Source organism: Tympanuchus pallidicinctus, unplaced genomic scaffold (genome assembly GCF_026119805.1).
Source record: "Tympanuchus pallidicinctus isolate F22 unplaced genomic scaffold, pur_lepc_1.0 scaffold2, whole genome shotgun sequence".
NCBI classification, from domain to species: Eukaryota; Metazoa; Chordata; class Aves; order Galliformes; family Phasianidae; genus Tympanuchus; species Tympanuchus pallidicinctus.
The window spans coordinates 5,989,453-6,002,794 of NW_026294721.1; the positions used below are offsets into that span (position 1 = coordinate 5,989,453).

General features: G+C 44.0%; 1 protein-coding gene and 1 long non-coding RNA gene across 6 annotated transcripts in view; one reads left to right on the forward strand and one right to left on the reverse strand.

Annotated features, from left to right (window-relative positions):
• Positions 1-13,342, reverse strand: part of CTBP1 (C-terminal binding protein 1) — a 221,240-nt gene that overhangs the window by 123,891 nt on the left and 84,007 nt on the right. The window contains exon 1 of one of the 5 annotated variants that reach the window (XM_052681401.1): positions 10,387-10,468. The exons of the other annotated variants lie outside the window; for them this stretch is intronic. Coding sequence (XP_052537361.1) covers positions 10,387-10,393 — 7 coding nt within the window. The 5' untranslated portion in view covers positions 10,394-10,468. Of the gene's footprint in view, positions 1-10,386; positions 10,469-13,342 lie in introns of those variants that run through there. 5 annotated transcript variants of the gene reach the window in all.
• LOC128079856 (uncharacterized) overlaps positions 1-13,342 on the forward strand; it is a 237,109-nt gene that overhangs the window by 23,393 nt on the left and 200,374 nt on the right. The window lies entirely within an intron of this gene.

The following is a 13,342-nucleotide window of genomic DNA, read 5'->3' on the forward strand; positions in this document are numbered from 1 at the left end:
GGATCTCACTGCAGATGAGAAGTTCCAATAAAAGCCAATGAGGCTGAGCCAGGGCTCCCTTCGCCCCAGGTTAACTGCACTGCTAACTGCCTCTCATTTCCTTATTTTGGCTTGTTTTCAATCACTGCATAATGAATCTTAGAAACATTAAGGTAGGAAAAGACCTCTAAGATCATCCAGTCCAACCCCACCCCACCATGCCCACTAACCATCACATCTCCACAGCTCTTCAGACTCCAGGGACAGTGACTCCATCAGTTCCCTGGGCAGCCTGTGCCAATGCATCACCAAAAAGGACAGGAGAAATGTAAAAAGCAAGTACTTCTAACTACAAATTAAAAATAGATGCAGTTCTGGCTGATCTTACAAGCACACTGCATTCTCCGTGTCTGCAGCACTCAAAATCCGCGTAAGGAAACTTCAAGGGCTGAGTGAGACAAGAAGTTACTTTCCTCCTGGTTTCATTACCCCATATACACGATGTAACTATACACATACAAAAGCAGCAGCACACCAGTGAGCACTTCATTAATTAAAAGCCAGAAAAGGAAGTTTGCTAAACGCAGCAAATGTTCTTATCACTCCTATCTATATTCATTAAAACTGACAGGAAACCAAATATCACCATCTGTCTCCTTGCAATAAAGGCACTAAAAACAGCTTCAGGGTAGAAGAATAATATAAAGTTTAAAACTGCAGGTTTTCAAGTTTCAGCTTTAAATGGACAAGAAAGAAAGTGATGTCAGGAAGAAAGAACTGCAAAAGGAATGGTGAATTTGCTCCTCAGACACCTCACCAAACACAGGGCGAGCCCTGAGCTTGTCGCAGGTCCGCCATTCAGCTCAGTGCTCAGCAAAGACAGCTATAGCAGCATTGCTCTCCTTCTTGGAAATAACTGCTAACAAAAACAGTCGGAAAATTGCATTCCAAATTTGCACAAACTGCAAAGTTTCGGCTGCTTTAATGCTCAAGTAAGTCCCAGGAAGCACCCTGGAAGTCTTATTGCCTACTGACACCCTGTTTGTGCGTACGAGAGAGCAATTTTTTAAATTATTCCTGTAATTGAATTTTGCTTGCAAGTCAGCCACTCAACATAAAAAAGCTGAATAAGAGTTCATGAAAGAAAGAGCGGCACAGTTACCAACTTAGACGGGGAAAAAGCACTACAGTTCCCAGCGGCAGCTGCAGAGGTGAACTGAAGGTCGCTGATTTAAGGCAGTTTCCAGCAGTTCTGCAATCCCTGCCTTCCAGCAACTGCAGTCTTTTGCATCCTACCTTCTAGTGATTGCAGTGTTTGGCACCGCAGGAGAAAAAGCAGATCTTTAAAGGCAGAAATGAACTACTGTCAGGATTTTAAACAGTTGAGCCCTCGGAACACCGTAAGTATGCACTGCTAACTCAGCAGAATGCCCCATCTGCATTTTGCATAGCAATGACAAGTGCTTCCAGTTCACTTCCACGGTGCAAAAAACACTCGCTCTGCATTTTCCCTTGTTAAGACTAAATAAGGTTACAGTTATTTAAGGCTGAGATAAACCCACAAAACAATTCACTGCCACCCTGGGTACCGGGGCACATACAGTGCAGGGCAGCTCCTGCTGCACCTCCAGGAAGTGCAACTGGGCTGGGATGGGAGGAGTGATGGAGCCAACAACCAGATCGAAGGACTATGGATTTCTACCCTCATGTTCCCCCAGACCGGCACTATTTAGAGGTATATATATTTCTTTTAGCAGTTTAATCTTCCTTCCTGCAAACAATAATTCATACGCATAAAAAGGCTCATTAATATTCCATGGGGATGCTTTTTCAGACTCAATACAATTACGACAGAGCAATTACAATTCTTCTGTTAATACTTCAACAATACTAACAGATCCATTAACAGCCCTGCATAAGTATGAGGGACATTAAAGAAACAAAGCATACCACTTCTGCTTACTAGAGAAACCTCAATAAAATTATACAGGATAATAAAGTCTCTGTGTAAAAAGTTAATGTAAACCAGTGCACAAATTGGCAATCAGTTTCCCCTATGATACTGAAGAATCTTTTTTAAAAGCTAATCAATAATAATAACGGAATAGCAAAATTCATTAACCTCAGGATAAAATTCAATGGTAAGTTCTCTAGCATGTTAAATTTAAGGCAGGTATATGGTGTACGCATAGAGATGCAATACGTCCAACTGCTCATCCATCCCAATGAAAGCACCTGAATGTTCAAAAATGAATTCCGAAAGCTTGCAGGCAAGTGCTGAGATGGGAAAAGACAAAAACATCTGAAAAAATTTCCTCTGGGTGCTTTCAGAACGCATCCTCCAGACAGAAGCTGGAGGATTTTTCTTCTTAAGGGGGCTGTGTCACTTCTCAGATGAAAGAAATAATTCCTTTGCTGAGTATATGCTCACCAATGAAGCTATTCATTCTATAAGCTACAGAAAGAATACAGTGTTAACCTGTAAGATCTTCTTCTTACAGAGCACCCACTTCTCTCCAGTTGCACCAAAGCCCTTGTACATAGGGTTATGTCCACAGTGTTTAAATTCAGGATGCTTTTTCCCCTTTTGTACTCCAACGCATCATCCTCTCTTCATCCCAGTACACAAAGTAAAAACCAGATTTGTCAACTTTGACACTAGTTTGCAATGTGACTTATTTCGGTGAGCAACCACTGTCACACTCCCCCATCAGTACTGCTCCTGAATTCATTTTACACTTAGTAACAGCTTCTCTTATACCTCAGTAGAGCTAAAAATGTCCTGTAATGTACTGATCATCATGCTTGCTGCTTCACAGTATTAAAAACCAACTCAAGTCCACCATAAAACTACCTTTTAATCTGCACAAAGACAAAATAATGTATTACTATTTACATTTCTCCAAGTCTTTTCAAGTCACTGTGTATATGGCCTTAACAGTAATGTCTGCAGAAAGTTGGGGCTGGTTTGCCATACACCAAAACTCAGCACAAATACAGAAAAAACATGAGTGGACTACATTTGGGAGAAGCACCACAACTCACAAGCCTTCAACAGAGGTCTGCAGAATACCTTTCCTACACATACAGCACTTCCTATTCACTGGTTTGCATGGACTTGTGTTTACAGATCAAGAATACTGCAGAGCTTCTATGGGTTTCTTTGATCATCGCCATTCCCTTATTCCATAACAGAAGCCCCATCAACACCATAAGCTCAGCTCCATGTGTTTATTTGCTCTCACTTCACTCCACTTTACACATCATCCATTACTTTTCATGGTTTTTTCCACCTCTTTTATCCTCCTATCAATACCACTTCCCTGAGAGAAAGACAAGGCCATAAAGTGCCACTCAACTGCTACCTCAGCATTATGGATTAGGAAGCTGATTCTGACAGTAGTGAAACCACCATAAGGCAGCACCCCCTTCAAGATATGCCATGCTCTTTTCCAAAGTCATTTTTCCAGAGACACAGCAAAACACTCAGGTTCTGTGGTTGAAGGCTGAAGGAGAAGGTTGTTGATGTTTTAGAAAGCAAAATTAAAGCTTAATTACCAGATCCTCAGCTTTGGCCACTGGAAATCCTCGCTTCAAACACCAGCTGTTGGGGAAACTGCCATTATTTGATTCGTTCTGTCTAAAATTTACTTAAAAATAAAGATTACAAGGAAATAGCTGGACGTTTCCTCAAAGAAAACAACAGGGGCTGAAACACACAGGGCTGTGTGCATACACGGTTGCTGCCCTCCGGTAGGTGGAGTCTGGGGGCTCCAATACACCATCAGTAATTCAATAATCGCATTTATTTCTCTTTACCATAAGATAAACACAATTTCTAGGACAGGCTGCTTGTTTATGTCCTTTCAAAAGATCTCAGTGAGCAAAAAAAAAACAACCCAAAACACACAAGGAGGCGCACAGGTTCAAAATGTGCAGTAAACACTTTTGAAAGCAATGCTCTCATCTGGGAGAACTGCAGCAGATGTTTATCAGGAGCTACTGCAACAGTTAATCCAGCTTCTAGTCAGATTAACTCTTTGCTGTTAGAAATGAGACTTTTGGGGCACGCCGTCTGCAGAAAACAATGTCTGCTGTGGCTGACAACGAGGAGTTAACGAAAGGAAGTTAAAAACAAGCTCCAAAGCCCGACCAAATAAACCAGTCTGGCCCAAAAAGACGAACAGGTGTATGTGTGGGTGGCAGTGCGGGGGGAAAACATTGAAACAAAGCCTCCACTGACATTCTGGTCACTGAAGAGGGTACACTGCAGATGCGTCAAACAGTATTATTTGAACAATTGAGCAAATAATGCATTATGGATTTTTTCTTGGGGAGGACAGGAATCACTGCTTTTGATCTTGGTTTCCAAAGCGCAGTACGAATGCATCGCAGCAACAACTCGGTGGTTGTTCTATTTAAAGATGTTATGAGTAAGAATGAAAATCGGGAGGTACCAAACTGGATCATTCAATAATAATTCAGCAGCTCAGAAACACCACAGTATTTCAAAATACTAACACGGCACTAAAACTCTACCTTAGTTACCCAAACGTCACATTATGGCGAACTAAACTGTTTTTCTCTTTTATTAAAACTGAATAACTTAATGGCAGTTCTTTTTTTAATGTAACTAATTATAGTACCTATGGATGTAAGCTGGTTTTTACACCTTAAAGGTACAACTGCAAATTACATTGCTGTTTAAAGCAGGAATCTTTATTTCTTTATGCGACCAAATTCAGTCCATATGCACAACCTTTCCCAAAGGCAAGCACGGAGCTGATGGGTCACAACCCCTGAACCATTCCTCCCTGCTTCTAATTTCACAGGAGTTTAATTTTGGCAAAATCATGGAGCGCTCGTGAAAGCAGAGAGAGAAGTTCTGCCTCCTCTCTACCACCCCAAAGACAGGGAGCAGGAAGGAAACTGCACCACAGCCACGTTACCCTCCCCTGCACATGGGATTCTGTGATTTCAGCTCTGCCCCTGCACACAGATTTCAGCTTGGGCGGGCATCTTCCAGCTGCAACAAAAGGAGAACAGGTCACTCATTCTGCAAACTCTGCTCATAACTTCCTTCCAGACTGAAGAAAATATCAGTTTGTTATTTTGTTTGCCTAAACAAAGAGAAAAACAAATACCACTTTGTCAAGCATCAAGACAACCTACAAAGATTTTGTTTACTAATTGGTAGGCTGAAAACAATCAACAAATACTAAGCTTCAGGGAGTCCTTGTGACCCTGCAGTATCTCTGCTGCTGATGCAGAATGGGTCAGAACTCTCCAGTTTTATTCTTGGCATTACCCTCAAAGAAACAACAAGGATTATCAGCCACTTTGTGTCTGATGCAGAGATCACTGCTATTTATTCACAGAAATGTTGATCAGTACTTCTCCGGTTCTAAAGAGAGAGATGACCACGCAGCCATGTGCCAGCAATACCTCTACCTTCATGCCTGCATGGAGACCATCGGCCTGCCAGCTACCTGCAGCTTGGTTGCATTTTTATCCCCTACATATCAAACATCATGAAACCACACATCTAATATCATACACCACAAGGAGGTTCTGTTTCTCATATTTTTGGGCATTTCACAGGAAAATACTGACACTCCATTCCGCAAGTCCAGCCAGGAATATCTTTTGTTCATACCTTTTGTCCTGAAGCATCAACATTAATGGTAACTTTTGCACATTAACAGTACAAAGTACGACTTGAATCGAACCTTAAACATAAATGTAAGAGTAATTTAAACTGGTGAACTGGAAACAATGATTTAAGTAATGCCATTTTGCAAATAGAGTTCTCTAAAAGAACTGTTTGCTTTCAATGGTTGTTAGCTCTTGCTGAGTAGGTAAATAAACTACGTACATCTATTTAAGCGATTATGAAGCTGAATATGCTCTAGATGTTTTATTTTTACATTTTATTAAGCAGACAATTTACTAGGCAATTATTTTTTTAAACGTGATTCCTAAGTGCTTCAGAAATATTTAATAAGTCTTAAAGAATCTTTTATCATGGTGATCCTTCCCATTTTCTAGAAGGCCAACCCAAGTCTTGATTCTTCTTCCACCAGACCAAGAGAGCTCCAGCATAGCAAGATTGCTCTCCCCCTGTACCAATCACCACCTGTTGCATGGAACTCTTCACTCTGGCTCAGCAGCGAGAACAGTTCACACCAGTAAGGAGAGAGTCATTAGCAATGAAGGCTGATTGCCAAGAGGCAGCAGAACAGTGGAAGAAGTGCCGGTGCAGAAAGAAGGAGGTTTTGCTGGATGCTTTTATCAAGATGCCAACTTCACATTAATCTGACTTTGCCTAATAAAGTTCTGAAGTAAAAGTAATACACAGAAAACCAACTGCTGTCCTTCACAGGAACGTGGCTCACTTTGGGAATGGCTTCAATTACTCCACCATGAATAACAAGTTGAATTTAGTATGTACCCAAGGAAAAGGGTGTTAAAAATACATGCGTACATCTCAACCATCCATCAGCACAGCTGCCTTTATGCTGCATCTCTCCTCTTTCTTCCTATATACGACTCCATGTCTAACTGAATCATCATGTACCAATTTCCAAGCTGTACAATTCCTGATCTCTGGTTTGAGCACTCATTCCTTAATAAAGTGCATCGAAATCTGCAGCGTGTTCTGCCAACAGTGCTTGTCATGAGTGTCCCAGAATGATTCCTGAGCACTGAACGCTGCACAGCCAGATGTGCAGCCAGACTGAGGATTTACACATTGCACAGCTTCTGCCCTAAGGGACAGAGACAGATCTAAAAAGCTTCTGAATCAAGACGAGAGGTGGGCAAGAAGCAGAAGTACAGAGTGAATTTTAAGTTTTTTAATGGTCTCTCCCCACTGTGCCCATTCTTCATTCCTACTAAACAATACTCATGCCCCAGACTGATCCATGATGCAAGATGAGCAAGATGCAGAGAGCAGATCCATTTCTTGCCAGTTTGGGGGAGGAAGAAAGAGTGTTTACGTTGTGCTGCATTCAACCCAACACAACACCACCCTGTAACAACACAGCGTGATGGACTCTGAGAGAGGGGAGCTCTCAAAAACCAAAGGTGAAGGACGCCTTGACATTACTGAGTGAAGTGCAGATGCTGAAGACGATGCTCAGTTAAGTCACATCCCACTAATGACCATTTCTCAGCCTCGCAGCATGGGGTGAGGGGCAGAATGCAGAGTGCTAGAGGAAAACCAAAAATAGTACAGGACAAGTTTGGTACAGGTCACCTTATAAAATGCTGACTGAAAGCCTAGTGATTGCTAAATGGATGAGCACTATCAGACCTATGGAGGAGGAATGGGACGGACAGCCAGCATGGAGAAATCTGCAGTTCTGATGATGAGCCCTGAAGCTGCCAGCATGCATCGTGTTGCAAGTCCCCATCTTCAGCTTTGGGAACTGGACCCAGTAGTCTGAAAGGCATGGAGCTGTGCCAGGGGAGGGCCATGTGGGGGTTAGGGACAGGGCCTGCACCAGAGGGCGGTGGACATGGAATGGGCTGCCCAGGGCAGTGGCATGGCCGAGAGCTGCCAAAGATCAAAGAATGTTTGAAGACTGCTCTCAGCCATATGGTTTGGGTGGCTCTGTGTGGAGCCAGGAGTTGGACCCCATGATCCTTGCAGGTCCCTTCCAACTGGGATATTCCATGATTGTATGACACAAATGAGCAGAACCCAACCGCAGGCTCTGCTGCCTCGAGAGGATACCCGTGGAAACTGAGGAATGGGAACAGGGTAGGCTGGAGCTGGGCCAGGGAGCTGCTGGGAGAAAGCAGCCATTCCAAAACAAAACAGAAAGAAGGCTGTATACTAGAAACCATCTTAACCTCCTGCAAACATTTCTCAATGCTCCCAACATCTCATCCAGACCATGAATTAACCAGCCTGAGCCAAATGGTTGTTGTGTGCCCACACACTCCCATCTGCCTGCACGACGCAGGCTCCGGGACTCAGAAGGCTGCAGTGATGGAAATCCATGCTTCATACACACAGTTACTGCAACAAGAGGACTATAAAAGTCCTTGTATCACTTACATTATTTCTCCCCTTTGAGAAACTCTGCCACCTGGAAATTTTCTACATTGTACTTTGTACGGGTGGCACTGGTGGTAACATTACAGCTCAGGAATTACACATCTTTACAAACAGTAGATTATTTTTTCTATGCGTAATCAAAACAGTCATTTGAAAACAAACATGACGTGTAATTGTCATCAGAAGTTTTCCAACCTAACACTGCGTGTGTTTACAGGTAAAAACTATACTTCTGAAGCAAGTATTACAGCTATCAGTGAAAACTGCTGTTGTCAATCGCATCGCTATCTCGCAGGCATCGCTCCCTCAAAGAACTCCGTAACCCCTTGAGCTTCACCAAGAACACATTCTCTCTCTCCATCCAATTAAGTCACTAATGGGAAAAAAAAAAAAAAAAAAAAAAATCCCAAACACCTCTTGAAAGTCTAATGTGCAAACATTCAGATACGTAGGTAGGCAACAGATAAGGAATTCAAACACTTTTGTAAAATCACAGAATGGTATGGCTTAGAAGAGATCTTAAAGCCCTTCCAGCTCCAACCTCCTGCCATGAGCTGGGTGCCCCCCACCAGCTCAGGCTGCCCAGGGCTCATCCAACTTGGCCTTGAGAACCTCCAGAGATGGGGCACCCACAGCTCTCTGGGTAAAGAATGTTCTCCTAACATCTAACCTAAATATCCCCTCTTTCAGTTTAAAATCATTCCTCCTTTGGTCCCATCATTGTTCGTATTTCCACTCCAATAAGTCTACAAGTAGATATCAAACAGACACAGAGTTACTTTTGCTGTTTTCTTGGGAGGAGACAGTTTACATAGAGTATGACATACGTACCTTGTTTTTATAGATAGATAAATACATATGTATATTATATATATGTATTACATATACTTGTATATATGATATATATGCACATAAAATATGAAAACATTTTACATATATTATAAAAGCCACAGTGACATTAAATCAAAACAGGATAAAATGTACACAGGGTTATTTCTCCTTGTGAAAAGTCCTTACTGAGCTGCAACTAGATTAATGTTGAAAGTATGTACTGCTTATATACATATTTATGCACGTACACATTTCACAGTTCACATATCTGCATCTCTCCTATCCATGTGCCCACAGCCACAGAGCACAAAGCACAGCAGTCTCAGCCACCCACACACCCATCTCCCGCAGCACAGGGACACAAGGAGCTCTGTGCAGCCCTGCTCTCTGCCTGTATGTTGCTGGGACAAAGCCTTGCCTTGCAACAGGTGCAGACCCACTGCCCTGCAGCTCCAGGAGAGAAAAACGGGGTTTTTAGGCCTAGCAGCGGCTCAGCTCTGTGAGCATCCCTCTGTCTCCAAGGGAATGGCAAAGGGGTTAATGGCATCAAGAGCAACAGCACTGCTCATGCCAACCCAAACTCATCCAAACCCAAACTGCTAAACTGGAGAGTTGAAATGCTTCAGTAACAATTTTATTAAAAATAACAGTAACAATTATTAGGCACCAATTTCCAACCAGGCATTTTTATCTAAATTTCCCACTCTTTGCTTCTATCACCCAATTGATTACAGGAATGCACCATTCCAGCACTGCTCCTGGAGGTACTGCTGACATTTCTCACTAACAGCGAGCTGGAACTGAAAGCAAACGTGTCTGCTGAGCTCACAGTGCAAAGGAAAGTTGCAGAACGAACCAACACAGAACATATCTCTATCAGACATAACTTGTTTTTCCTCTCCATGAAACGTAGAACTCAGAAAGATGTGTGCGATTTTAATAAGAAACGTCAAGGATGGGCGACCATAAAACGCACCGCGACTAAAAAAAATGGGGAGAGCGGATGCCAGGAAATAACGCACAGCCAAATCTGTGCCTGAGATGCGCATCAGAGGAGAGGCTGGCGAGAGAAAAGCGGAGCGCACGGAACTTCCTATTTGCTATTTTGAACGGAAGGCGGACGCGCAGCGCTCGGTCACAGCCCACTTCCGACGGCCGCCAAGTGTCACCGCGGGTGTGGGGGGTGGGGGTCGGACGGGGCGGACAGTGAGCGCTCCACGGGAGCCGGGCAGAGCCGCGCAACGAAAACCTTTTCGGAAACCAAATAAGAACGCGAGGAACGGGAAGACGAGCGCGCTGGATGCGAACGCAGCACTGCGTTCCCACGCCGCCGCTCTGCGCGTCCGGTTGCGCGGCCACCCCGCCCTGCGCGCCCCGGAGGTGGGTGGATAAATGGAAAAAAATGTGTATGTGTGTGTGGGGGGGGGAGGAATAAAAATGATCAAAATATCAACGACACGAAACGAGGCAGCCCGCCGGGCCGGGAGCTGCCGGAGCCCCCGCGCACCCACCTTGCATCCCCGCCGCCGGCCCCGCCGCGATCTGCCTCCGCCGCTGAAAATACGGAGCAGGCGGCGGTGGCCAATCGGAGCGCGCGGCGCCACGCCCGCAGCCAATAGCGACCGCCCGCCGCTGGCCGCCCGCCAACCCGGGCGCAGCTCATTAGGCGGCCGCCAGCAGCGGGGGAGGGGCGCGGCACCGCCGGGGGGCGGAGGGGAGGGGGAACGGGAACGGAACGGGAACAGGAACGGGAACGAAAACCTCCTTCCCGCACTTGTTTTTTAATTCCCTTTTTTCCACTTTTTCATCTCTCCTCCTTTGATTACTTCCCCCCTTTCTACCATTGATACCGGCTTTTACCCTTTTTTCCCCTTTATTCCCACCCCCCCGCCTGTCTCCCTTTCTTGTTCTGTCCTTTTCCCCAGTTTTTACCTTGTTCATTTTTTTTTTTCTTTTTTCCCCGTTTTTCCCCTTTTCCTTTATTATTAGTAGTATTATTATATTGAAGCACAATCTGGAGACTGTTTTACTGTGCCACTGCCCAGCTCATCTTCAGGAATCTCAACAGAGAAGGGGATGGAAACGCCTCCACGTCCCCCAGCTACAACCTGAGGCTCACAAATGCTCACAGCCCCACTTCTTTCTAACAAAGAGATGTAAAAACTTAGTTGCTACCATCCAACCCACCATAGGAACGCCAGCTCCAAACCCAGAGCTGTGCAGGCCTCAGCTTCACTCCAGCACACTGAGCTTTGTGCTCTGTTCTACTGCTACAGGGAAATAGAAAAAAAAGAAAAAAAAAAAAAAAAAGTTTTCTTATTATTAACTTGAGTTCAACAACTTTGGAAACAAGTATCCGCTTTGCTAAAACTGCTCTGCCCCCATCTGGCCCCACCTGCAGTGCTGCATCCAGGCCTGGAGCCCTCAGCACAAGAAGGGCAAGGAGCTGTGGGTGCCCCATCCCTGGAGGTGCTGAAGGCTGGGCTGGATGGGGCTCTGGGCAGCCTGAGCTGGCGGGGGACATCCAGCCCATGGCAAAGGGTTGAAATGGATGGGCTTTAAGTTCCCTTCCAAACCCAAACCACGCTGTGATTCTACGAAAATTACTAAATCACATTCGCTGAAAAGTCCTGCCCTAACAAGTCCCATTATTAATTAGCTCAGTGTGCTAATACAGGCTACCACACGCCATGAGGTGGTAGAGCTGATACCAACCAAGCCCCGATGCTGACTTACAGCAGGAAGCAGCTCCCCAGCAGCTCAGCACACACAGATCTGGATGGAGCCCCAAGAGCCAAGCAGCCAGCAGAGCCCCAAGCCGCTGCCAGGCCGCAGTGACTGTGACACCTCTCCCAGCCCTGGCATCTGTAATCATTGATAAAGTGACTCAGCGAATTAATAAAATATAGATCACGAAGCATACATTTTTATTACAGGATAATTTTGTGATAACCAAGCAATGTGGATGCTTCCAAGCATAAGATTAAACTATGTGCTGAGCAAATCTGGCGTTTTGTGATAAACTGCAAAAATAGTCCTTGCAACTGAGGAAGAACGTTGCTGACATCGTCCATAAACATGTTTTATAAAGCATAACCAAAAGTAACAAAAAAGAAAGTCACTGAAGTGATGGCTGGAAAATTCACTACCATATCCACTATAATTACTTTTGAGACTTCTTGCTTTGCAATTTATTCCTTCAAATACATTGCTCGATGTCAGAAGTTAACAAAACTCTCCCCTATGCAGGCGAATGTTAAAGCCAAATTAATTCCTTAACAGATCCGACATCAGCCGTTGTTGTTATGGGAATGCAGAAAGATTCCCAGCACCTCTGTGCTGACAAGGAATTTAGGGAAGCACTCAAAGCCCAGCGGCACAACAGACAGACGGATGTCCGCCAGCACCGTCCCCAGTTTGGCCCTACTCCTCTGCATCGCCAAAGATGTCGTGCTCTCACACAGCCCTCGCATGCTCACAGCCTTGCCAGGTCTTCCAAAGATTGCTCCTATAGTAGCACAGCCATCATTTCGTGGAATTGTACTTTCACAGTTGCACCGCTTCAGAACTGTATGGAGTCCCTGGGTATTTTATATGCCTGAGATACAGAACTCCCACGGACCTCCCAGCTAAACACAGGACACAAGGTCTTTCCCATCCTTCTTGCTAACTAACAAGTAATGGAGGCTTAATTCTGAGATGCTGTCATGAAACAAAAATCAAATAGAGCCCAAGTGATATAAAACAGCATTTGTTTCTATTAGATCCATTATGATCTGAATTCCTGTTGTAAAACAAATGACATTTAATAATATATTAAACATGTAAACAGGAACATACTTGAAGTTATGACCTCATCAGCTCTTTCTCATGACATTCATTTTCTCCAAGGCCATCTCCACATTTCAATTTAATCGTTTATAGATCATTGCTAAGTTAATAAGCAGACATGGTACCTTAAACATGGCTTCCTCCCTAGGTAGGCTGCTTTCTTCCTTAACTACAGCAACGTAGATTGGTAAAAAAAATAAATCTGTTCTCGGGCATATTGTTAGCAACTTGAAATTTATTATGAGATGTTCTTTTTCTTCAAGTATTTTTATTTGGAAAACATAACCAATTATTCCTGCTTACAAAGGATCGTTTGTTTCAAGATTTTACAGATTTTCTGCATGGTGATCATTTCATTTCCAAAGAAAATATCCACACTGCTATGAATCTTTGCAGCCACCAAAGCACGACTACACGCAGCAGCAATGCATATTTTAGAGAAGAAGCAAACAGGACAAGTTTCAGAACTACACCCACCACCCTCAAGACAAGATGAGGCGAGAGCATTTTTCCTTACCATAAATTACCACTGCCTCCTATAAGCAATTATTTAACTTCTAAAATAGCTGCAACGCAGACAAATTACAAGCTGTAATTACGCAAATGAATCCCTGATACTATATGCACACATGCATT